Source organism: Engraulis encrasicolus, chromosome 6 (assembly GCF_034702125.1).
Source record: "Engraulis encrasicolus isolate BLACKSEA-1 chromosome 6, IST_EnEncr_1.0, whole genome shotgun sequence".
NCBI classification, from domain to species: Eukaryota; Metazoa; Chordata; class Actinopteri; order Clupeiformes; family Engraulidae; genus Engraulis; species Engraulis encrasicolus.
The window spans coordinates 32,883,003-32,910,282 of NC_085862.1; the positions used below are offsets into that span (position 1 = coordinate 32,883,003).

General features: G+C 42.4%; 2 protein-coding genes across 2 annotated transcripts; both read left to right on the plus strand.

Annotated features, from left to right (window-relative positions):
- Nucleotides 1-496: 496 nt before the first annotated feature.
- Nucleotides 497-12,878, plus strand: spata18 (spermatogenesis associated 18). The gene is made up of 12 exons (XM_063200194.1): nucleotides 497-854; nucleotides 1,843-1,948; nucleotides 3,742-3,857; nucleotides 4,447-4,565; nucleotides 5,242-5,337; nucleotides 5,935-6,069; nucleotides 6,818-7,055; nucleotides 8,697-8,855; nucleotides 9,989-10,164; nucleotides 11,440-11,563; nucleotides 12,025-12,090; nucleotides 12,681-12,878. The coding sequence occupies exons 1-12, from the start codon at nucleotides 768-770 to the stop codon at nucleotides 12,735-12,737; spliced, it is 1,479 nt and encodes a 492-aa protein (XP_063056264.1). The 5' UTR covers nucleotides 497-767; the 3' UTR covers nucleotides 12,738-12,878.
- Nucleotides 12,879-23,903: 11,025 nt separating this feature from the next.
- On the plus strand, nucleotides 23,904-26,349 carry LOC134451549 (millepora cytotoxin-1-like). The gene is made up of 5 exons (XM_063202055.1): nucleotides 23,904-23,913; nucleotides 24,221-24,326; nucleotides 24,599-24,787; nucleotides 25,428-25,577; nucleotides 26,040-26,349. The coding sequence occupies exons 1-5, from the start codon at nucleotides 23,904-23,906 to the stop codon at nucleotides 26,071-26,073; spliced, it is 489 nt and encodes a 162-aa protein (XP_063058125.1). The 3' UTR covers nucleotides 26,074-26,349.
- Nucleotides 26,350-27,280: the final 931 nt, after the last annotated feature.

Genomic DNA, 27,280 nt, shown 5'->3' on the forward strand with positions numbered 1-27,280 from the left:
AAAAAGGAAATTCCAAATAAAGGATGCCCATTGATATAAACTGTATGCTGACCAGCGGGGTGCCAATGGGAATAGACCATTTGGTTAAAAGTGATAGTTCATATTATGTTTGGACGTGTTTCAATTTTCAACTCAAAATAATTATTTTCCACCCTAATTTACACTACATGAAGGAGTGGTTTCTTTATTTGTTGTATGACGTGTTGTTCCAAAGCTAGACACTAGAGTGCAATGGAATGGTCTTCATTTGGCGTTAATTATCTCATATCGCAGGGACGTTTCCATTTTGATACAGTAACATATAACAGATACAGGCAATTGGGATGCAATTCCATCACAGACATATTGACCCATTAGTGACATCCAACACACCCACGAGCGCGCGCTCGTGTGGCCTGGTATGGCATTTCAGTGGTCTCGTTTACATCACAGAGACACCGTCAGCACCCGAGCTGGCGCAGGTAAATTGTCACAATGGAGCAGCACCTGCGACGCATTCGGACGGACGGTAGATCCATCAGCATGAAGAAACGTGACTGTTCTCCTGCTCATGCCCATTAAACTTTGCCGTTGCCACAACGGATGGTGCCGAGCGTCCCTAGCATCAGGGAACGTCAAGGGCAGGGGAAGTTTTCTCTTTTCCTATTTTACGACGGGAAATCTATAAATACAGAGCGCGCGCCTGTCAAGGATTAACAAAAGTCCTGGTGCTGCAAGGGGGGACGGTCGGGAAACCTTTGGCTGGATTAGAAGTGAATAAACCGGACATGGCAGATAGTCTACGGAGGCTGGTGAACTCATCATCCTTCAGCCTTCTGCAGCAGAAATTAGAGTCGTGGTACAAAGACTATCATGCAAGTTGGCCAACAATGAATGAATTATTTACGTAGACTCTTGCTTAAATCAGTGACGGCTATCCGATAGTACTTGCTCTCTCACCTTTGTCAACTGAACTTGTATTTGGGATAGGGGGGCTGTGTATGACTCAAAAAAACAACCGTATTGCTTTAGATATTTTTATTTGCAGTTTTACGCACGCACAGTGCCCTGCCGTTTAGAAACCTAGGCCTATTTGTCGCTGTAACATAAAAGTAGAACCACACTGTAGTCTGTTTCTAGGTTACGGATTAATCAAGTGGAATTGTATCCAGGAAGATTTGGAATGCTGAACAAACAGTGCAGTGCACTCGATCTAGCTATAGCCTACTTGTTTTTATGACGTTGCTTTTACGGCAAAGTTTGGTTACTACGGACGCCGGTTGCCAGGGTGACAGTTCAGTCAGTCATTCAAGGCAATCCTGGGGATGGCTGCACTGCGCAAGCCCCCAAAACTCCAGACTAAGCAGCAGATTTTAAAAGCAGCCCGTCCCTGCTTTTAAAATCTACTGAGTAAACCATGAATAAAATCACTTAAAAGTGATACAAAATGGCTAATTACATTTGAACTATCACTTACATTGTATTATTGCATGTGACTGAGTTAATGGAGACACTGTATTTGACACTGAATATTACCATGCCGGTTTATAAACATAACGTGATTAAAGGGAGTTTTGACCAGTCTCTGTGCAGTTCTAAATCCCATCTCTTTGTAGACCACTTATCACTTAACTGTACACAGGAAAGAAGACAGAAGGGGAACAGAATTGGGCCCTTTCAGATGTTTTTGTCCTGGGCCCAACCAAAGCTGTCAGCAACCGTGATTGTACAAAACAGCAGATGAATCAGATTTATAAGTTTGCTCGGCATTCCAACTCTGAATCAAATGTAAAAGCTTAGGCATTCAGCATGGTGAGGTATTCAGGTTCTGTCTGATCTTCTGTAATGTGCTACATCCCTCAGGTGATCTCATGCGACCAGAACCTTAATCGCTGCTGTGAGCTGGTGGAGTTGACCTCCAAACTCCAAGGCCAGCTCTTCAACATACTCAGCCAGACAGCCAGAGAGGGTATGGAGACAAGACAGAAATATTAATGATGCCAGTTTGATTGTTATACCCAGTGCTGTGGGCAGGCTTGCTAGGCCGCAATCTAGTTCACTCTCTCTGTCTCTGTCTCTGTCTCTCTGTCTCTCTCTCTCTCTCTCTCTCTCTCTCTCTCTCTCTCTCTCTCTCTCTCTCTCACACACGCACACACACACACACACACACACACACACACACACACACACACACCCACCCACCCACCCACACACACACACACACACACACACACACACACACACACACACACACACACACACACACACACACACACACACACACACAAACCAGAGAGAGAGAGAGAGAGAGAGAGAGAGAGAGAGAGTGTGTGTGTGAGTGAGAGAGAGAGAGAGAGAGAGAGAGAGAGAGAGAGAGAGAGAGAGAGAGAGAGAGAGAGAGTCTTCATTACGGTTCTACTTGACTGTAGGCCTACTACAGAGGGGAAGATGAGCCGGTTCTTCCTTTGCATTCATTGTTGTCACACGCTCTGAGTGGCTCATGTGTGAGCTGCCCTGTAAGTCTACTTCATTAGTCTAATGGCACACTTGTACGGGGAAGGTTGTCTATTCTTCCCCAGGATCAGTAAGTCCTGTTGGCCATGTCCCTCTTACTGTAGTAGCCCTCCATTGTACAATGACCTTAAGAGACTTGCTGAGCCACAAATCATGCTGTCACCTGGTTACTGTCTCCTGTTGCAGTGCTGTTTGCTGAGGCCCCCTTCTGCAGTCAATGTTAAGTTGTAAAATTGCAAACACTCTGTAAACTGAGATTTATTTCACTGCTGTAAGACATTATTTGCAAGTTATGTAATGATTACTTACTACCATACAACTCTGCCTGTCTTCAAAGATATTCTAGTCTATGTCTGTGTTGGAGTGATGTCAGCTAAGATCCCCTCTGGAGTAAATGTATTACAAACGCCCACTTGTACTGCCGCGGTAAATTAAAAGTGTTTATTTACACAGTATATTAGTTATATTACTATTGTAGTTAGACCAATTAATTTTCACTGTATTCTAGATGAATATTACACTATGGAATCTCGATCCCTTGCTTTGTTGACTTTAACCCTTTTGTGCAGAGCCTCTGTTATAACCTTATTGCCACCAAAATGGTAATGACCATGTCTTAATCTATTACTGAGGACTCTCTGCAAATCCATAGCAATGTTGTTATGATGTAGTTTTCAGCAAATACTGAATCAAGGATTGATCCCATCTGCATGAAAGAGTTTGTCCTCCTATTGCCATTCTTTGTGAAGTCGTGTGTATGCACCTGCAAGACCTGGCTAATACAACAGTACAGGGGAAAGTACAGAATTAATCACTGAGAAGAATGAGCACTATTGAGCAATACATTTACAAACAAAACAAAGGCTGAACTATAACAAAGATTGACAGTGTGCCACAATGTGATTCTATTCTATTCTATTCTATTCTATTCTATTCTATTCTATTCTATTCTATTCTATTCTATTCTACCAGAGATATTTTCTAACCCTTAGCAACCATCTATGACTCTACTCTACTCTACTCTACTCTATGGTATTCTATTCTATTCTATTCTATTCTATTCTATTCTATTCTATTCTATTCTATTCTATTCTATTCTAATATGTTCCATATTCCTCAAGATAAGTACAGTATGTACTTCACACCGGCGTTGTCACAGATCAAGTTGCAAGAATCTTCTAGGAAGCAAACAAACACATTGCCTTTGGCACCCTGGTTGATGTGACTGATGTGTGTTCCCGCGTGCAGGTGGTCACTATGCGGGTGTGGAGACCCTGAAGTCTCGGCTGCTGCCTTGGCTGGGCACCTGCTTCTCCTTGGCCTCCTCCTCCGTCACCACCGATACCAGCCTTAATCTCATTCAGGTACTAGATACTACACACATACTATTCTTAATCTCATTCAGGTACTAGATACTACACACATATACTATTCTTAATCTCATTCAGGTACTAGATACTACACACATATACTATTCTTAATCTCATTCAGGTACTGCATACTAGATTTATATTACCCTTAAGGTAAGTCAGGTACATAGACATACACAATACTATATCATCATATCATACTGTATAGCTACTGTATACATGTACTGTATCATATGTCTATGCTTGTGGTAAAATGTATGGTAAATCAGCTGTTGTGTGCATTTGTGTGTGTGTGTGTGTGTGCGTGGTGTGAGTGTGTTTGTGCTTGTGTGTAGCCTACTGTATGTGTGTCTCACTCTCCACATCTTCTACTCTTCCCCACACGTTCCTGTCCAAGAGCCACAATGGAAACAAGTTTTCGCTATTTTCTGTTTGTGTGTTGCCATTGGTGCATGATACATGAGGTGATCTCTGATGTTTCTCTCTCTCTCTCTCTCTCTCTCTCTCTCTCTCTCTCTCTCTCTCTCTCACTCTCTCTCTCTCTCTCTCTATCTCGTTCTCTCTCTCTCTCCCCCCTCATCAGGACTCTGTGGAGAAGGACAGGAGGCTGCGTGAGCTGGCTGTGTCCCATGAGAGTGAGAAGCAGAGGATGGAGACGGAGCTGTGCTCCACTCGCCTGGAACTCAACTCTGTCAGACAGGAGTCAGTAGCACGCACACACACACACACACACACACACACACACACACACACACACACACACACACACACACACACACTGTTCACCCTCTCCTCTTCCTTCACCCTTTTCTTTTTGCATCCTCCTCTTCTTTAGCTTCTCTTCATCTCCTCCTTTAACCCCTTCTCCTCTTTTCTCCTATCTTACTTCTTCTTCCTCTTCTTCTTCCTCTTCTTCTTCTTCTTCTTCTTCTTCTTCTTCTTCTTCTTCTTCTTCTTCTTCTTCTTCTTCTTCTTCTTCTTCTTCTTCTCCTTAATCGTCTTTTCCTCCAGCACCCTCCTCTTCTCCTTATCACAAGACTACAAGATCAGCTACAGATCATGTGCTGTTACCAGTAATTAACTAAGATGGATGGATGGATGGATGGATGGATGGATGGATGGATGGATGGATGGATGGATGAATGGAGGGAGGAAGGGATAGATTTAGCGGATAATGAAGATAAAAGATAATGTGTAACTTTGAGGTAGAAGGCCAAGTATAGGGTATGCTACAATAAATCAAATGTACAAAAATGTGTAAAAAAAATAAAAATAAAATCAAATCAAGTGCTATGACTATTTGGAATGCTATAGTAGCCATCTTCATGCACTAGAGCTCAGCAGTCTAACCAGGTTCTCCTCTCCTCTGCATGTCCAGCCTGGCGGATGCCAAGATGGCCCTGGACGACACTAAGACCAAGTCGGCCACCACCATGCTGGCCACAGAGGACGAGATACTGCAGCTGAGAACAGAGTGAGTCAGACGCAGTGGCGCCCCACGTGTTATTGTGACTATAGAGTGCCTATGGAGTGTAGCATGTGTTTCTGTCATGTGTCTTTACGTGTTTGTTATTCCATGTACTGTATTATTACTCATTGTAGAGAAGGGGAGAGAAGTCCATGGTGTCTCGGGTGTGCCATGACTTACTCTAAACATGAACTTTGGCCGTGCCAGTGTCAGTGTACCAGCAACATAAGGGATGGTTACACCATCACATCTTAAACCCCTTTGTGCAGATCATATGTTATAACCTTACAGTCACCAAAATTGTAATGGCGGTACTGTTATAGCAATGCTGTTTTGATGTAGTTAAGTATTTTCTGCAAATAGTGAATAGGCCCGCCGGCGACCCCATCTGCAGTAAGAGGCTACAAGCCCCATTGCTGTGTAATATACTGTGTATTTGTGTTTACATGGTCTGCACATTTTATTTATTTTTTTGTGTGTGTGTGTGTGTGTGTGTGCGTGCGTGTGCGTGCAAGTGTGTGTGTGTGTGTGTGTGTGTGTGTGTGTGTGTGTGTGTGTGTGTGTGTGTGTGTGTGTGTGTGTGTGTGTGTGTGTGTGTGTCAGGCTGCGCTCGGCACAGGACCAGGTGGAGGTGTACAAGAGGAGGCTGGAGGCGCTGGATGACTATGAGAGGCAGATCCGCATCCTCAGAGACGAGGTGTCCATCCTGGCATCCGAGAAGACCATGCTGCAGGAGAGGTGAGTCACAACACACACACACACACACACACACACACACACACACACACACACACACACACACACACACACACACACACACACACAATTGGTGTCCTTTTCTTCATCTGTTTTTCTTTTTCCTTCTTCATTTCTTTCCTTTGTTTCTCATCATGTCTTTCTTTCTTTCTTTCTTTCTTTCTTTCTTTCTTTCTTTCTTTCTTTCTTTCTTTCTTTCTTTCTTTCTTTCTGTCTTAATTTCTTTCCTTCCAGAAATGTATGTCTTTATTATTGTAATTCGTCTCTTTATTTCACACTGAGCTGCATGTCTTGTATGAATTGTGCTATGCTAAAGTAATTTTTTGTTATTATTATTAAGTTACTAAGTTAGTTTAAGGTTAAGTCAAGTTATTATTATCTCATATCATGGTTAGCAGTCATGGGTGAGCGGTTAGGGCGTCAGACTTGCATCCCAGAGGTTGCCGGTTCGACTCCCGACCCGCCAGGTTGGTGGGGGGAGTAATCAACCAGTGCTCTCCCCCATCCTCCGCCATGACTGAGGTACCCTGAGCATGGTACCGTCCCACCGCACTGCTCCCCATGGGGCGCCACTGAGGGCTGCCCCCTTGCACGGGTGAGGCATAAATGCAATTTCGTTGTGTGCAATGTGCAGTGTTCACTTGTGTGCTGTGGAGTGCTGTGTCACAATGACAATGGGAGTTGGAGTTTCCCAATGGGCTTTCATGGTTTCCCATCTCCTCCCTCCAAGGCTGGTGAGGAGTCGCTCCCCGAGCCCCCTCCCCCTTCTTCGCCGCAGTCGTGCCAGCAGCCCGGTGCGTGGCGAGTCCCCGACGCGCGCCCAGCTCACCAACTCTGCCCGCCACGCCCGGCTGGTGTCGCGCTTCAGCGACCTGTACGCCACGGAGCGGCTGGAGGCCCAGAGCCTGCTGCGGCGCTACGTCGAGGACCTGGAGACCGTGCAGAGGATCATCTTCATCGCCACCACGGTACGCTACCAATGAGGAGGATGATGATGATGATGATGATGCTCTCTGCCGCTACTGAGCTAGTGGTTAATGGGTTAAGCCACCACGGTACACTAACAATGATGATGATGATGATAGTGGTGAATGTGGTTGTAAACCCATTTTAGCCTAAGGCACCTGCAAAAAACGCTGCTGAATGCCCAAGCCCTTTTTGGGAAAAGGTGCCCTCTGTCTATTAAAAGCTAAATATCTCAGTCTCCCAAGCACATAAATACATGGAATAAGGTGCATTTAAAAGCTAGGATCTTGCATTAGAATGTGTTCATTCAGCTCTAACATACCCATATTTTTAAATGTAAAAAACCTCTAATCTCTAGAGCCTGAATGCAGCGTATATGTCGCTCCAGGCGCCAAAGGTCGAACAGCTTGTATGCAGCATCAGACTAAAAATGGGTTAAGCCACCACGGAACAAATGGTGGTGCTCTCTCTGCTGCTGATGAGCTGCCAGTGAGCAGCAAGAGGTTAACCCCTTAAGACACAGCATTATAAATGACCTGTTACCAGAATGGCAATGACCAAGTCGTAATGTATTACTGAGGGTCCCGTGCACTGTCATTGTAGTGTAGTACTATAGTAGTTAACTTTCAATGTCTATTACAGCGTGCCTCAGAAGGTATGCCGTGCATTAAGGGGCTACGGAGTTTGATTTACAATCAAAATGTATTTGTAAAGCATAGGTAGGTACCAGGCACATGCACATGTATGCACATGTATGCGCATGACAGAAAATATCATGTTGACTGATTTGGGGGCAGGGGGGGAGATCTAATTTCAATTTCACCTGATATCACATTTCTGTTCTGTGCTGTCCCAAGGAGAAAGGTCTACAGTATGGAGTAGACAATGTCTAAGCTGTTTGCGACAATACTCCTCCCTATGGTTGTGCTGTGGCGCTACACTAGCCAGTGGCAGTTTCCTTATGAGTGTGTGAAAGGGGCCGCCGGTGAGACGAGCTCTGTGTTTTGGCGTGTGTAAATAAAACATTAGAGAGTAGCGTTTGGTTAACATGAGACCCACTGTCCTGGATTACTGTCCTGGACAATTTTTGGCCCATTGGCCGCCCCTGGCTTTGTCTCTCACTGATATGATGGACCACTGGTTTAAAACATATACCAGTGGCCATAAGGTGGGTGGTCTCCAAAACCTTTATCCATGGGCTGGGGTGCATTTCTCGAAGCCATTGTTGCTAACTATGTTTGCTACTATGTTGTTTGCAATGCGATTTCCCATTGACAACTACCTAAGTTGCTAACTGGCTAATAACTATGCTTTTGAGCAATGCACCTAACCCCACATTGCTCCAGGAAATGTAACCAACAATATTATAATACAATACGATACTATATGATGCGTTACGTTTTTATTTTTAACATCTCACAAAAACAGATATCAAAAGTTGCTTTCACATCAGGATATTGAAAAGAAAACACTGCAGAATCCGCTCCAACCTGTTTGACTCTGTCTGTATATTAACAACTGTGATTCACTTTGGATAAAACTAAAATTGTCTAAGTGTAATGTAGTGTATAATGTAATATAATGTAATGTACAGTTGATAGAATTGTAATGTAATGTAAACTCTGTGTTATCCTATACTGTAGGAGGCCTTCCAGGCTGCTAAGCTGGCCTTCAGGCAGTTCAAGCTGCGGGTGCGAAAGACCCTGGCTCCCTCACACCTGGATCCGGACGCTCTTGAGGACTCTGTGATTGATTACATCGTCCGCAACGTTGACCTTTATGACGTCCAGGGCAGCGTTGACGTAAGCACACTCCTTCCTATTGTGGAGGTTGTACAGTCAATCCGGAAAGTATTCACAGCGCTTCACTTTTTTCACATTTTATTATCTTACAGCAACAAATTTGCTTTAGATGGTGTTAAGCATGTGTGGTGGTAAACAAGTGAGTTTTACAAAAAAGTGCATCATCTGGCTAGTCAAGCATGGTAGTGGGACTGACATGGTTTGGGGATGTATGAATACCATCAACATTGGAAATCTGAATTACACCTAAAGAAGCATGCATGTCAACATGCACTGTGACTACAGAAGCAGATCATGATACTCTCCATAGGATTTCATTCAAAACTCACACCCATCTATTTTAGCCAGGTGCAGACTCAAAATGTAAAATTTCAATGTAAAGAAAGGTTGAAACACACACCGATGACCTCCCTTTTAATCCCTTTTCATTTTAAAATTTAAAAATGAATGTAGCTGCTGCCAAAGGTTCTATAAAGTATTAAGCAAAGGCTGTGAATACTTTTGTAAATATGATTTCTTTGTTTTTTATTTTTTATACATTTTCAAAACTGTCAAGACAACTTGTTTTTCACATGGTCATAATGGAATAATTTGTGTAGGATTTTGACAATAGACATTCATTTGTAGCATTTGGAATAAGGCGGTAAGATAATAAAATGTGAAAAAAGTGAAGCGCTGTGAATACTTTCTTGATTGACTGTATGTAGTACTGCCCTTGATGCGCCTATTAATGGGATAGGTAGACTGTATTCTTACTAAAAAAAAAACAAGAACCCACCACAAACTTGTACAGATAACCAGCACAGAGTTATCTGATCGTAAGACAAGTGCCTTGCCATCGTCGTAGGTTAGTGCCTATTCACTATTTTCTCCGTTGTGCAGACATGTTTTTCATGCACATTCAGTAGTACCTTTTTCATTGGGCGCTATGGGCATCCAATGGCTTCCCTCCACTACATCACTGTGTGTGTCTATGCAGGGTTTAACAGGATTGGCTGTGCACGCAGATGCGGACAGTGTGAAAGGCAGAGTAGAAAAGACTTCCCGAGACTCGGCGGAACAACCGCCGTCTTCTCGCTGGTGTCACGCCACGCTCTGTTGTGTAACTGGCCTTTAACTGTGCGTTTCTGCAGGTGGTCATCAACGCTATGAACGTGAACCCGCGCATTGCCTTCCCTGCGGAGGTGGACTTTGTGCTCATCAGCAGCTTCATCAGGGAGGTGTGCCGCATCGCCTTCTCCATGCAGACGCTGGACCCCCCGCTCGACCTGGCCTTCAGCACTGACGGGGAGCTCTACAACGACACCAAGTGAGAAGGACTGCCTATCCGTATACTACACATATGCCTATGTAACCCTTAAAAGTTTGTTACCCACCATAAGGCACCCAAGTTCAGACGAGGCGAGGGAAGACACAGGTTACCGAGTTTAATAATATTTATTCGGCTGACCAACAACTTTACATTCCAAAACATTCCCTGAGGTAAAACGGTTCCACCAGGTCCCCCCTTCAAAACGTCCCTCCTTCTTAACATTCCAAAAGGGAACCCTAATCAATTAAACTGCAATAACTCCCGTAGTACAACCGTAGCAGAACAATACTACCCATATTGTGGACATAAATAACAAAAATAAATGCACATAACATGGAAAATAGAACACACATAGAAATATGATAGGATGCAGAAATGTACTGTTACACCTGTATTGCCCATACACTATCCACACACACACACACACACAGATGTCTATGTATGCACACACAGAAGCGCATATATGCACACATTCATACAGTAAATACACACACACATGCGCACACACACACACACACACAATCCCTCATCCGTGTCGTTGACAGTGAGTGAAGTGGTCTGCGATAAGAGCAATTCCCAGAAATCAGAATAAATAAATCTCCACACACTGGTGGACTTAGATTTGTTGCTTTTTTAGAGTGGTGAGTGGTGACTCATCTATTCTGTTTTCTGGATCACCTCAGCATGTGGGCATTGGACCTTTACTACTTTAACCCCTTTGTTATAACCTTACTGTCAAAAAAACTGTAATGGGTATGTCTTAATCTGTTACTTAAAGTGGTACTGTCCCATTTTTGGAAATAAGCTCATATTACATATCCCCTTGAGTTAAATAATAGGGTTTTACCGTTCTCCTATACTTTCAACCGTTCTCTGGGTATGGCAGTGCAAATTGTACCTCCAAACTAGCAGTTAACATTGAGTCCTATGAGACCAGTTAGCCGCCAGCTGGTCTCATTGGACTCAATGTTAACTGCTAGCTTGGAGATAAAATTTGCACTGCCATACCTACAGAACGGTCGAAAGTACAAGAGAACGGTAAAACCCTATTATTTACCTCAAGGAAAGGTGTAAAATAAGCTTATTTCCAAAAATGGGACAGTATCACTTTAAGGCTCTCGGTAATGTCATAGCAATGTTGTTATGATGTAGTTGAATATTTTCAGCAATACAGAAGTAAATAGGCCCGCCGGCGACCCCATCTGCTCAAAGAGGCTATGAGTGATTCCCCTCTCTTCTTATTCTTCCTCCTGCTGCTGATGCTGGCTGCAGGTATCGCCGCAGCTATGACTCGGAGTTCACGGCGCCCCTGGTGGTGTACCACGTGTGGCCCGCCCTCGTGGAGGACGACACCGTCATCGTGAAGGGAGAGGCCGTCACCAGGAGGGGCGTTCTGGTAAGGTTTACTGTAATGACTGGTGGACAAATAGACACAGGTACATGTAATGAGGAGGGGCGTTCTGGTAAGGTTTGTAGTGTACTAGTGTGTACTGTAGTGGACTAGTGCATACTGTAAGTACAGTTATCGCTTTGGACAGGTTTGATGACACGAGCAGTTAGCTGTTGTGGGCAATATGCCCTTGTATAATGTAGACTAAACTTCTGGTTGAAAAAGATATTAAACTTTTATATCTAATCTATAACGTTACTGCTACTGTTTTCTTTGTACTATGTGGTTTTGCCAATCTTCTGTGTTCTGCGTTCTGAGTTCTACTCCTTGTTGTTTTGCCAATGTTTGCTTTTCATGAGTTTTGCTGTATATTGTTTCGCCAATGTTCTATGTTTGTCCGAGTTTCTACTGTGCCAATGTTGTCTGAGTTCTACTGTATTTTCTGTGTTCTGCCTTCTGTGATGCAGTGGAGGAGCAGGAGCCGGAGCACCAGCCCTGTACGCTCTCGTTCTGGAAGCCCCACCCGCACGCTCGTAAGTTTCTATGACGACTGAGAGCATATCCAAACACACTGCTGTCACTAGAACAATGTCAGCTGTTAATTTAGCATATGCACAAAGAAAGGCATCACATCTATATTATCAACATGATAAAGCCTTTTAAGTTGCCTTTTAAGCTGCCTTGTTATTTTGTGTGGTGCTACTCATTCATACAAGGTCAATGTCTTAAAAGAGATGCATTAAGTTTTAAAAGCCTTAATGAAGTGAATGTATGCATTAGCTAAGATGATCTTTTCTGTCTCATGGCTACCCCTATGCAATCCATGCCACTGGTGCAATGAGGGTGAGTACAGCACTTTGGCTTCTGTCATGGTGGCAAGTAGCTCTTCCATGTAGCAGTAATGGACTTACACTAGGCCCAGATTAGACTGCAGGATCGCTGGCAGGTTTCCATAGAACCCCTTCACCCCATTTTAACACTCTGCATTACTCCTTTACAAATTTGAAAATGTACACTTGTGCTAATTAACTATATATGTCCTCCTTTTGAGATCTTGCTTCCGCATTTTTGTTTTCTCTCATTGCCCCACTAACCCCCCCCCCTCCCCCCCTCTCTCTCCTAGATGACTAGTCTGAACCGCAGTGTCTCACCTCAGCGTCTGACAGTCAGCCGTCTGTGAACCTCTGACCGCCCTCCCAGCTCCAGGCCTACAGTCCCCTATAGCAGTATATACACAGAGACTCAAACTTATGAATGTATAAACTTAAACTATATCATTCCGATGAAGATGCTATAAAGAAACCCACTGATCAGCTTTAAATGACTTTGGTGTGTGCTTTATTTTGTAGGCTTTTTATTCTGAGAAATATGATCATCTTAGCAAACACTGTACTAATCATTTTTATTATTTAGTTGAAGTGACCTATATTGGACTTTATTGGGATTTAATCAGGACTTTGATCCTGTGATATGGTGCATTTTTGTAACAACCTTGTGCTATAAATGTGTTAGTGTGCATGCCAGTTTTGATGATTTAATATATATATACATCTTTCTTGAATTTAGTTTAGACACAAAATGGTGCTACAAATAATGTTTTTCATTCAATGTTACAGTTTTGTTTTTGTTATTATTACGTAAACCCTGCACAGTAGCACTTTTCTGAAATCAGTTGTAGGATAGGTGTTAGTGAATCAAATTTCTGTTTATATACGTTGAGATAGATCTGTCTTTTATCAGCTGTGGATGGCCTCTTTTCTGGTTTTGGTTATGTCAAATCAGATGGCTGAAGGTAGGCCATCCACCCTGACTTCCCTGGTGCTACTTCACATAACCTGTCATTTGGTTAGGTCACCATATTTCTTAACACCTTAATTTCTTAACAAGAAACCAGACTTACTGTTAGAGCAATGCATAGTTGTTTTTATCTTTAGGATTAGATTATGCAATGTATCTGTGTGTTTCAACAGTATGAGTTATGGAGCTGTGAGGGTGTTTCTTACTCTGGTCTGAGATGAACATTAGCTCTATTTTTCTACATAAATTGATTTTGTTATATAGTATACATTATCAGTCTATGATACAAAGATAAAGTCTGTTTACAGTTTTTTTAGTACAATAACAGTGATGATGATGATTGTGAACATTGTTAATTTTTTGGTAATTATTGTGCCTTTATTTTAATAAATGAAAGGGACAACATATACAAGATTGCAGTGTTGATGTTGATGTTGATGTCATTTATTTATTGATTGATCGATTGATCGATTGATTGCCATAGTTCAGACATTCATAGTAGGCCTATTATATAGGCAGTGAATTTCTTAACTGCCCATCTTCCCCTCTGTCCTCTAGAGGTCACTGTGGCACCACATAATTCCAAAACCTAAAAGTGAAATCTAGCGAATATAATGTAGAGACCTACAGATAAAGTGTTTAATTCCACAAAATTAGCTTAAAATTGTGCGGATAAATGGTAGCAGAAGGTACATTCACAATAGAGGGGGAAAACCAAGGGTAAATTAGATGACAGATGGTACTATACTGCACAGATGGAACTAACAACCCAGAGATATTACTCTACAGAAGCAATAATTATGTATTATATGAAGAACTATACATACATAACACAATAGAAATGGTGTAACCAGATGAACCAGATGCTATAGAGAATATTTGGATACAACCAGCTGTACAGCTATGCAACACTGTAATCGGATTCGATTCTGACCAGGGTCCTTTGCCAACCCTTCCTCGTCTCTTAATCCCCAACTCTTCACTGCACTGTTGAAATAAAGGCCAAAAATGCCCCAAATATATACAGTATACAGGTACGTACGTATATATTCAAAATAAGCATGCACATTGCCATTCGATAGGGATGTTAAGACTGTAGCTGGAATCCCAGGGTAACCAGGAAGCCCTCTGAAATAAAGTGTCATCCATACAAAAAAATCTTCAGACAAACTGACATGTAGGAGGAAGAGAAACGTGAGAGAAACGTGAGGGTGAAACCCCTTAGTTGTTGTGAAGCAGGAAGAGAGGCATTGAAACGAAAGCAAAAGGACCAGAATACAAAGACTTGTTTCATAGGGTGCTGTCATACCACTGCATCAGATGCCATCTGTGACAACAAGCCCTGCATTCTGGAACGATGACAGACGCACCTAAACTGCATGACTAAATACTGCATTAATAAATATGACACTGTCAGCATTGAAGGCATAGGTGTATTTTTTTCCCCTTTCTTTAGAAGGAAACGTAAAACAACATGACTGTTATCTTAGTTTTCGGAGTGAGCCAGTTTTGCACACACACCTATACTGATATAATTACATTTCCTTGTTCCTTGTACCAAATTTTTTTTTAAAAAAATCTTCAAATTTACATCAGGTGCATGTACAGAAAACAGGATTTTCTAATGTCTACACCGCATTCCACATTATTACGCAAATTACATTTTTTGCGGTTTCCCCAAATAATCAATATAAATGACAGTCATCATAATTTTCAAGTCATCAGTCATTAGAGTACAATTAAAACGTTTTTGAATGAACCTTCCAATGATATCTGTATTTTTTTTAAATAATAAAAAACTTAAAATGCTCTGTTCCACATTATTAGGCAAAATAGTTTTGTAGTGTTGTAATCCAAATTTCCAATTTACATCAAAACAATAGGAATTTGGTACCTTCTAAATTACATTTCAATGTTCAATACTTGGTGATAAGCTCTTTGTCTTAGTAACTGGAATGCTGCGTTTAACATTGAAGTCAATAAGCGCATACGACTTTATTGCGAGCGTCGACGTTGCGCAACGGACATCAGCGAGAACTTGTTGTCACGATGTGGGTGTTATTAAATACAGCGCATTTAAAGTCGGCCACAAATATGAACGAGACGATGAGCTCGCACCGGTTTGCTCTACTAACACACCACGTGTGATGAGTGGGGGGACAGGCAGTGAGGAGGAGCTGAAGTGGGGACCTGCGCAAACGTGAGACAAGACCCATATAGGCCTACACACGTGAGTGAGTTGTTGACCAACCAGTTCATGGACGCGTGACCTCGGAGGCAGTCCGCCGACGAGCGCCGACGAGCGTTGAAGGGGATAAGCAACTGCAGAGGTTGCAAGATCTGACTGCAGCCGCATTCATCCCGCGATAGTTTTACACCATGTGACATGTCACCTCGTCAACGCAACGTCGACGAAATTTCGAAGTTTGACAGGAAATCTAACCGTCATGCAGCATTTTCCATCCAGGGTGCATTGCTGTGTAAATGCGCATGCATGCGTTAACACAGCTCGATCGCACCTAATGGCAGGGCATTGCATGGGAGTTATGGAAGCCCAGATATCCTTGATGCTTTGCTCTCAACTGTTTTTGCTTGTTTGGTCTGGTGACCCACACTTCACTCTTCAATATACCCGTAGATTTCTATGCCACCTGTAGGTGCTTTGGTGGTATCGACATTCTAACTCACCAGACATAAAACCCCATTGAAAACGAATGGGATGTTATGTCTGGTGAGTTAGAACGTCATCACCTTCAAAGCACCTAAACGTGGCAGGGAAATCTACGGGTATTTTGAAGAGTGAAGTGTGGGTCATCAGACCAAACAAACAAAAACAGCTGAGAGCAAAGCATCAAGGATATCTGGGCTTCCATAATTCCCATGCAATGCCCTGCCATTGACTTCAATGTTAAATGCAACATTCCAGTTACAGCTTATAACCAAGTTTTGAACATTGAAATGTAATTTAGATGGTACCAAATGCCCACTGTTTTGATGTAAATGGGAAAAAAAGAAAGTAATTTGGATAACAACACTACAAAGCTGGGGTGCGATTCTGGAACGTTAGCTTTGAACTACAGACGTACTTTGTAGTTATCTACTTACTTCAAGGCGAAATCCGTGCATTTCTCGAAACCTTACTATTCCCACAGTAAGCCAAAAGTAGTGCGGCTGCTTTCCTGAGTCCACACCGCTACCACAGTGGGTTTACATACAGTGTTGAATCTCGCCCTCAAACCCGTGCCTGCAGTTCACCTAGGGAGCGCTGTCGAGACAGCAGAGCTCATAAGGCTGGCGCTAATAACTGACAATTGTGCTCGCTGTCTGCTGAAACTTGACAATATTACTGTAAGTTCTGAGAAACCAATGTGGATTTCAATGAAATGTACAATAACCTGGGAAGTATGTCCTTCTGATTTCCTACAGCGTTGGCATTTATGAGTCAGGCTCCGCTAGCATCTTGCTAACAAAATTGCTTTACGGTCGTCGTGATCACAGCAATGCAGCCGGCCGACCAATCTAAACGCAGTGTGTGAAGCCACTCGTGACGTCATATTGACAATAAAGACGTATTTTACAAAGATCCAGCAAGTTTAAACATTCAAACTAACTGCTGTTTGAAAGGATAATCTATCCTGCCTTTTGGAAAAATAAAATGAAACGATGATACCAATTCTCTCCCAAAGCAATGGCAGCATCGTGGTTGAGCTCCATGCGACCCCATTCATTTCAACAGCCTCTGCGCTCCTTGGCGCTCCTCTGCGCTGTCTGGATGGCGCCACTTAGTGGACAGTACCACCCGGAAAAAGTAGCGAGATTCCTCTCTCGTATTACCCATAAACTCTCTCTGCCGCTACTTACTTTCTTGGCATTGCAGTGCGTGACCAAAGAAGCAACAAGAGATATGCATGATTGCTGAGTCATGATTCAGCTGTTTCCTCCTAAATTCAGTGCGTGAAGTAGAAAGCAATAATGTACAACCACCACCAGCACATTTGATTGGATGTCACGACACCGTGACTCCGCTGTTTCCTCCACAACACACCTTGTAATTTCTTTGTGAAAAAACACGGCCGTGGCATTACAATCTGACACCAATAATGCACCAATAATGCAGTATTATCTGCATGCCGATTGGATTTTGTTTCATTCCGAGGTGTAATTTGTAAAATATTTGGACAATAAAGTTGTGGTTACCCCCAGAAAATCGTCTGTTAAAGTGTCATATCCCTGAGAAATTTTCGCGCAGATTTCATTCCATAGCCTAGTGGTATTCACGCTTGCATCCCAATGGGAAAACAGAAGCCACACCAGTTCGAATCCACATGGTTACAGTGCCACAATTTTGGAAATATCTGGCAGAAATAGATAATTTATGTTATGCATTACCAACACACACGTGCAGCCAAGGGAAAATGTGTTACACTGTAGGGTCCAAAACACGATTTCACGAGTTGTTGTCAACATGCTGCACACTGGTTTCGAACCCGCGTGGCTCGCGTCTTCCCATTGATAGGCAAGCGTAAATACCCCTAGGCTATGAAATGAAATTCGCGCCAAAAATATTTCAGTAGTTGACACGTAATCCAGCGCATTTCCGGGAGAAGCCAATACTTTCTTATCTAAATATTTCACAAATTACACATCGAAATGACACGCAATTCAATCGGCATACAGCTAAAAGTATATTATTAGTGTGGGATTCATCAGATTCCAAGGATATGACGTTTTTTTTCACGAACAAATGACATGACGTGAATTTGTGTTCTGAACACTCTCACAGCTGTATCATCACTTTGTGTGCATGTCGATTGATTTTCATCGCTTTTGCACCACAGGATTAAAAGATATTGACACATTTGTGGTCAAATATGTACTACAAGTTTAGCTAATGGGTGGAGTCACGCTCTGAAGTAGACTAGCGCTGTGTGTTACTTGGGGTGGCTGAGGTGATGTCTGGACTCAATGGATCTACTCCAGCTGTACTTCAACTTCATTGTCGAGATACAGATAGGAGGCGCCTCACTTTCAAAGTCACCACTACTTCAGAGTGCACATTACTCCAAGCAGTAGTTACTTTGTGTGCTAACGTTCGAGACACAGGAGTTAGCAACTTTTATAGTATCTACTCTGCAAAGTTGCTAACCGACTAGCTACTTCGCCCTTTGAGAGATGCACCCCTGTTTTGCGTAATAATTTGGAACAGAGCATTTTGGGCATTTTAAGTTTTTTAATATTTTAAAAAATACCGTTATCATTGGGAGGTTCATTCAAAAACGCTTTAATTGTACTCTAATGGCTGATGACTTGAAAATTATGACGACTGTCATTTATATTGATTATTTGGAGAAACAGCGAAAAATGTCAATTGCGTAATAATGTGGAATGCGGTCTATAGTCTATTCGGTATACATTACTAAATCAACTCTTTACTTCTTCAGACCATCATATCATTGTAAATTATGCTATCTCATGAAATGGTTCCTCAAAGAACCTTGAATACTTGTTGGTTTTTTGTGTTCCTTTTATTTTTTTGTGGACACAGTCTAATGTCATGACATCTGAAATCGTATGGCTATGTTCCTGTATGGCCTGAAAAAATCCATGCATATATCTCTGAGTGATTTGTGCGAGCCTAGAATAAAATACTGTAAGTCAAATTCCGGTGACAGATTGGCAATTATCGTATCTAATCATAGCTCATTAGAAGAAAAGGGTGGCGGTAAAATAAACAATCATTCTCTAAGGCAGTGACCTGAGTTTTTTTTTCTGAACCTGCTGTCAAAGACTACACAGTAGATGTCCATTTATGACAGGGGTGGGGAACCTATGTCTCGAGGGCCATGTGCGGCCCTTGAAGCTGTTTCATCCGGCCCCCGACATAATTTTAATATTATGCATCTGAAATATGGCATATTTTGTAAAGGGATCTTAGAAATTCCATTTGCAATACAATTAAGCTATATTCAGGGGACCTATAGAAGGTGGGTCGGTTGAAAAGGTGGCTGCCTTTACAGTATTTCTCAATTGGTTTTGTACATTTCTTGAATCACTCTTGCAATTTGCAAAACACAATATTCATTCTCAAAACAGCTTTAACAAATGGCAAAACACTGTGGATAACCTGCAAAACCGAGTCTCTTGCTCAAAACCCTTAATTTGTCTTTCAAAACCAAGTTTTTGTGTCAATGAACGTATCAGTGGCAGCAGAATGGTTAGTCATTGTGTCATAGTGTATGGACAAGCTAGTCAAATCAGTTTCTCATGTTGTCAATTGAATAGTACACTCTTGAGGATCTTTTCTGAAGCGAAATGTTGTTTAGATTGGATGGGAAATGTTGTAAATTCTGCTTTATATTACATTGATCAGATAAGATTGAGATAGTTTCATGCATTCAGTGACAAAGCTTTTTGAGTGATATGACAAAAGCAATTGATAATGTACGAAATCACTGAGAATTGTACATAGCCATGGCATGGTGGACGAGAGCATTTGCTATATGCCGAAAACAATGAGAAACTGATTTGACCATGTGCACAGGTAACACCAGGAAGTCACAATTGAACAAAGACTTTTGAGAATCATTATTCTGTTGTGAGAACTGTACAAAACCAATTGAGAAAAACTGTAATATAGGCCTGAAGTTCAGGGGGAAATCCTGGTTTGTGTTCATAGTATACGGCCTTCTGAGGACTTTTACATCCTTTGGGGCAATTTGAAGTGGCCCTCTGAATGAAAAAGGTTCCCCACCCCTGATTTATGACGTCATTTTAGCAGTCACTTCTTTGTCTTTTTGTGAGTCTTTGCCATGTGTAAGTCTGCAGATGCATGAATCGCATTGGGCAGTCATGGGTAAATGGTTAGGGCATCAGATTTGTAGCTAAAAGAGTTGCCGGTTCGATTCCCAACCTGTCAGGTTGGTGGGGCGAGTAATTAACCAATGCCCTCCCCCATCCATCCTCCATCCTCCTCCACTTGGGGCACCGTTTGAGGCTGCCTCCTTGCATAGGTGAGGCATAAACTCAATTTTGTTGTGTGCAGGGTGCACTGTGTGCTGTGGAGTGCTATATCACAATGTGGGCTTTCACCCCTTAAATGGCGCTGTCCAGTATTTTCACACTTTATCATTGCTAATGTATTTTTCGTTGGAAAGCCTTCTTCCTACATTCGTTGCTTTTGTTCAGACAGTGAACTAATCATATCTAATCATACTAATCATGAGCCTGAGAAAAAAACATTCATACACGCAATTCAATAATTACATTACACTTACTATAAGATGTTTACAGTACACAATTACATGCACAGACTCTCTCTCTCTCTCTCTCTCTCTCTCTCTCTCTCTCTCTCTCTCTCTCTCTCTCTCTCTCTCTCTCTCTCTCACACACACACACACACACACACACACACACACACACACACACACACACACACACACACACACACACACACTGTATCAATTACTGTACCATGTCACATTCACACACACAGCCTTTGTGAAGTATGCAGTCCAGCAGTGTCTTTTTGTTTACAATGAAATCAGTCTGACAGTGATCCTCATACTTTGCATTATGATGCTGTCAGCATTGAAGGCGTATAGGTGTACTGTGTAGTTGTTCTACTTTATTCTTTTTTTAGGATGAGATGTACTGTAAAGCAATATGATTGTTATCTTAGTCCTTCAGACAGTGACCCAGTTGTACGGTTTTGCAACTGCTTACACACGAAACTTCAAAACTACTCACTCTGCATCGACGGACAGTATGTCACTCCCTCTCCTTTAGTCAGAATCCTTGGAATCTACATGGACCCCACACTCTCCTTCCAATCACGTAAGCAACAACATCCTTCTTTCACCTACAAAACATTTCACACCTGCGGCACATTGCTTCCACCCCAGCTACAGAGACATTCATTCTTTTTTTTATTTAAAAAAAAAAGATATTTTATGGGCTTTTTGGGACTTCATTTTGGATAGGACATAGGTGTGACAGGAAGTGAGTGTGGAGAGAGAGACGGGGTAGGGTTGGGAGATGACCCAGGCCGACTCGAACCTGGGTCCCCATGGGCATGCAAACCCAAGTGTGGGGGGCTTAGTGCGCTGCGCAGAGACATTAATTCATGTCTTTATCACCTCCAGACTCAACAGCATCCTGTCTGTCCTGCAGGGGATGGCACTGAACAGGCTCCTCTGATTGGCAAAAACTAGGTGCAGGGGGTGGCTGTCATTGTCCAGTGTAGAGTCCGGTGTGCTCAGGGTCCTCATCTCAGCTGTAGTAATGAGAGTCTCCCGTTCAGTCCTCACCACATACCCAGCTCTCCTCACCAGTCTGTCTATAGACGATCAATCAGCATCTCTCTCCCTAATGCTACTGCCTCAGCAGGCCACAGCATAGGAGAGCACACTGGCCATGACCCATGACAGACGGGTAAAGAATCTGTTGCAGACATTGAGGATCTCAATCTCCTCAGGAAGTAGCATGCTTAGATGAAGAGAGCATGTGAAATCGCAGCTCAGTCAAGTTTATTGTCCAGATACACCCCTGGGTACTTGTATTGTAGGTGCAGACTGTCTCTACTGTCTCCCCCTCAGTAGAGACAGGCACCAGTGGTGGGTTGGAGCGCCTGAAGTCAACCACCATCTCTGGTTTTGGTTGCGTTCAGCTGCAGCTGGTTGGTCCGGCACTATCTGACGGAGTTCTCCACCAGTCCCCTGTACTCCCCCTCCTGCCCATCCTTGATACACCCCACAATCGCAGTGTTGTCAGAGAACTTTTGCATGTGGCAGGTGTCGAAGTCAGTCGTATAGATGGTGAACAGCACTGGGGAGAGCACCATTCCTTGTGGACCTTACTTTGCTTTTTGGACTACAGTATGCTACACCTTTCATATTCATATTCAATCACTGCTGCTAGTCTGTGTGTGTGTGTGTGTGTGTGTGTGTGTGTGTGTGTGTGTGTGTGTGTGTGTGTGTGTGTGTGTGTGTGTGTGTGTGTGTGTGTGTGTGTGTGTGTGTGTGTGTGTGTGTGTGTGTGTGTGTGTGTGTGTGTGTGTGTGTGCAAGTGTGAACAGCTGGACGGCTGATTCTCATTAATGTGCAATAATGTGTATAGGTTTTTGTGTTTGCATTAATGTAAGCTGACAGACAGTAAAAGCACTCGACTCTACTCTACTATTTCATGTCCTGTAAATGACTTCTGATACAAGCATGTGCTACGTTTGATACAATTAGGTCAATAAATACGTTTTTCCATTAATATGTGTTATGCTTCCTCATTGAGACCGGCATATCTTGTCTTGCAAGAAAAACACTATCCATTTCACCTGTCACCTGTCTGACTTGTGAGGAATTTTGTGTGGGGCAGGAATAAGGTGTGCTTTGTCTCCGGTGTGTATAAAAGGAGTGCCTGGTGACTGGAGAGGCAGCATCTCATCAAGGAAGCCACCTCCTGCACCAGCTGAGAAGAGCATCTCCACCTCCTCCTGTATCAGCTGAGAAGAGCATCTCCACCTCCTCCTGCACCAGCTGAGAAGAGCATCTCCAGGCAGCACCTGACCTGCATCGCCATGGCCTCCTTCATCTTCTACTTGAGCATGCTGCTCATGGCAATGGCAGGTAATCACTCTGAAAAAACAACTTCTATAACTTGTATCAGCATGCACTTCTTAGCCACAGTCAGACTAATGTGAGTCAGTTAGCGTTAAAGCACTGTGTTTGGCCAGTGTGTATGTGTTTTGCTCATTAGATATTTTGAGTTTAAGGTTTCGTTTTTGGTGTATGTAGCCTACATGTAGGCGTTTAATGTGTGTCCACTGTACCCAAATACGTATACATGCTAATGTACATGTGCATACTTTGTTAGACTAATTTATTATTTAATGTAACTGGGAACGGGCCTTAAATAAAGTGTAACCTTGCATTGAATCGCATAACCATATATTGAATTATTTTGAGAAGTTATTATAAGGTTTAAGAAGACATATGTCCGTGTGCAAATGGACCGGAGCAGGAATATTTAGAGTGTGTGTGTCCTTTCATCACAGCCACTTCCTCAGCAAAACCATTGGACCCATCCTCCATCCCTTCAGGGGGCAGAGTGGGTACGGACAATTTGACTCAGATTGTCCAACAACTGGCCAGCAGACCAATATACGGTTAGACACTATGTTTTTATTCATTAAAGCTGTGATGTTTATGCACCATGATAACTTAATCTTACAATCTCAAATATATTAAGTCTACCAAATGTGTATGTGTTCTTGTACTGTACGCTGAAACCTACATGACATGAATGGTTTCATTTGCGTTTCCTGATCAGAGGGCCCATATGAAGTGGTGTTTGATGGACCAGCCTCCGATAACGACACAGGTAGGCTACAGTCCCACAATCACTAACACTCTCCAAATCAAGGTCCCTATTATGTTATCAGAATGGCAATGGCTATGACCAAGTCATAATGTAGCTCTGAAGACTCTGTGTAACATCATAGTGTGAGCAGTGGTAGAACAGTTTACAAAGTTGTCCTTTTTCAGGAATATTTACCACCATGTTCAATTGTAAGCATTCTTATTAGTTTCTTCTACATCTGTATGTGCATTTCATAAAGGGGCTATGCGTCCTTCATATCCTTGCACCATCAATAGGCCTACAGTACATGGGTCCCAATGTCAAGCATTTTTCTTGGTCTGACATGGTATGGTATGATACACACTGGACATTTAAGGGTATTGAATGAACAAACGGGCCCACAAGTGGCCCCACCTGCATATAGAGGCTATGGGTATTGAATGCTTAGTATCTATTTTGGAGAAAGATACAAAGTAAAGCGATGCTATTGAAGGAAAAACTGCACTCTCATTTCAGACACATCCGACTCTGAGGGCAAGAGAAGCAAGAGATATGTCAATAGCTTTGACTCTGCATTCCTGTTCATCTGCCCCTATGGACAAACCATCTCAAGGATTTCAAGGTAACTTGTGTATGCTATAGATTTGTTCTATTTAATTTAATTGACGTGCTTGAATACAGGCTAATACATTAAATTGTAAGATCGGACTTACTGACTAGAATTTATCACGCAACACACAACAATGGCTTGGCATTGACAAATTTGTAAGCAATCTCTATAATGTCTCTGTAATGTCAAATGTTCTAATGTTGCCGCAAAGTGGAATGTGGAAACAGTTCCACTGGTGCATTTTTGGTAAGCATGTATATTGTGTATGTTTTTATTGATTACAGCTACCATAACGACAATTATGAAGACAGACGTTTCAGCATTGATTGTGCAACTCCACGCTCCTCCATTGGAAGCTGTTCTTTGTCCGGATATGTGAACAGCTTTGATCGGCCATTCGAATACATCTGTCCCAGCAACCGTGTCATATCGGGAATGGGTGGTTACCATAGCAACAGCTATGAGGATCGCCGGTAATAACAGAAATTTAACAATAGGCCTCTATATAGGCCTACCATATAGGCCTACATGTAGAATAAAACAATATAGCCTATTTTCAGTTGTTCCACTCTACATGGTTGCTTTTCTGCTGATGAGAGGTGAAAATGGTGAAAATGTAGTGTACAATGTGTAGTGTAAGTTTTGATGTAGTTTGTTGAAGATAATTGCCCTGTACGTTATGCCACACTGGTATATTGTCATACTAGTAATCTAAAATACACTGTCATTATTTCATATTACAGTATATACTGTACATTGTTGCTTATTGTATCAGGTCTATTTAGGCCTAGCCTACTACATGACAGCCAATATGGCGGGTGTGCAGGGACCTAATCTCCACCACAGCCATATTCCTCGTCCATGTTTGTAAAATAAAACTGATGTGACTGTTATTAGTATTACATTATATTACACTCAGAGGATCCCTTCATCCAACGTGACTTACAATTATTTACAGGCTCTTAGTTACAGTCCAGAAGTAGTGTGGGGTTAGCTCAAGGGCAAAGCTCACCTCCTTAACTTGAAGGCCACAACTGCCCTTTACGTAGTAAATCCATGTGATCTGTGTGTGTGTGTGTGTGTGTGTGTGTGTGTGTGTGTGTGTCTCTGTAGCTGGCAGTACTGGTGCTGTGGTGGATCCCTGCGCGTTGGCAGCTGCTACTGGACCAGCTACGTCAACTACTTTGACGAGTACTTCAACTTCTACGTCCCCTATGGCAGCTACATCACCGGAGTCTCCTCCTACCATGACAACGGCTATGAGTGAGTCCCCTGAAAGTTTTGGTCTGAATTTACGCTTTGATATAACAGCTGTTATTACATTACATTGCATTGCATTTCACAGACACTTTACAACCAAAGCGACTAACAAATGAGGACATACTCATAGCCAACATCACTAGCAGATACAAAGTGCACAGGAAATGTACAGAACAACATGTGCAGATGCAAAGAAGGGTTACAAACACATGCATGCATATCATAAGTACTCTACTTAAATGTAATGTAGGCTAAGGTAATTCAATGTAATGTAAAATGAGTCTATTGTGTCTGTAGTTGAGGCCTAAATATCCTGTGAATTGATTTGTGGATGTCGGAAAAAGGGGAAATCCCAATTTTAGGCCTCACCTACACAGTTGTGGGATTGGTGGTGTTCTTTATTCTTCATATTAAGTTAATGGAAAGTGAGAGAAATGAATGAGTTATATTTTGTTTCCCTCTTAGGGATCGCCGCTTCCGATTCCGTATCTGCTATTAGCAGTGAAGAGGAAGGACAGGAATGAAGACTACCACAGGAGTAAAAAAGCAAAAGTAGAATTAATATTCTTACTGATGTAATTGCAACACCAGTTCCTGTTTAGCTTATTCCACTGAACCTAATTCAGTAGACGCACTGTTCATTAAGAGTACTTCTACTTCATACTCATCTGAAGATTATATACTATGGTGGTGAGAAAAACTCTATTTTCCCTTTAAGAGTTGTGTGTGTTTGAGTGACATTTGAAATTGCTAATGCGCCAATTCTATTACATGGTTTTCTTGTTTTCTGTGATGATTTTTTTTTCTTCGAATATTTGCTATCATGGGATGTTGCACATATCAAATCAACGCCACATGATGCCTTAGTCGAGCAAGCAAAACCTGTTAGGTTAAATAATCACATTTGTGCCTGGGCGTTGGCATGAACCAAGAAGATAAAATGTTTATGTACCGTGTTTCAATGCTATCCTTTTCTTCAATAAAACATTGGTTTTGCTATGCAAAGTACACACTGTCTTGTTCTCCTTTTTTTATTATTATATGCTGACTGCACAGCAAATATTCAGAGTATTTCAGAGTAAAGTTATATAAATCCTGATAGAGTATTAACATTACTGTGGAGAGTCAATTTACTCTAACAGTAGGGACAAAAGAAGACACCGGAGAAAAGTGTACCGTAAAATGTCAAAAGATGGGGCCTGTCTTATATGAGTCTGTGTGTGTGTGTGTGTGTGTGTGTGTGTGTGTGTGTGTGTGTGTGTGTGTGTGTGTGTGTGTGTGTGTGTGTGTGTATGTGTGTATGTGTGTATGTGTGTGTGTGTGTGTGTGTGTGCGTGGGTGCGTGCGTGCATGCGTGCGTGCGTGTGTGTGTTAGACCATAACTTAGAGAGCACAGGCCTGGTCTGTGCCCTCACTTTGCCTATTTCACATTTGTAATGATGAATGGAACAACCCATGAGTCCAAACATAATAACGTGCTTTCAGGTTAATATGCTAGATATGGCTGTCTGGACTTATTTTGAGATTGAACAGACACAGAGGCCTGCATATAGTTTTCCCACACAAAGAAAGGAGCATGACTTGTGACATACATTATAGGTGATCCAGCAGCCAGGGAAGCCAACAGCAGGGGGACAAAGGGTTCAGTTGTCCTGGGCCCAGGGAGAGGCCCCCCCCCAGTTTGATCCTCGTCACATTATACGTTA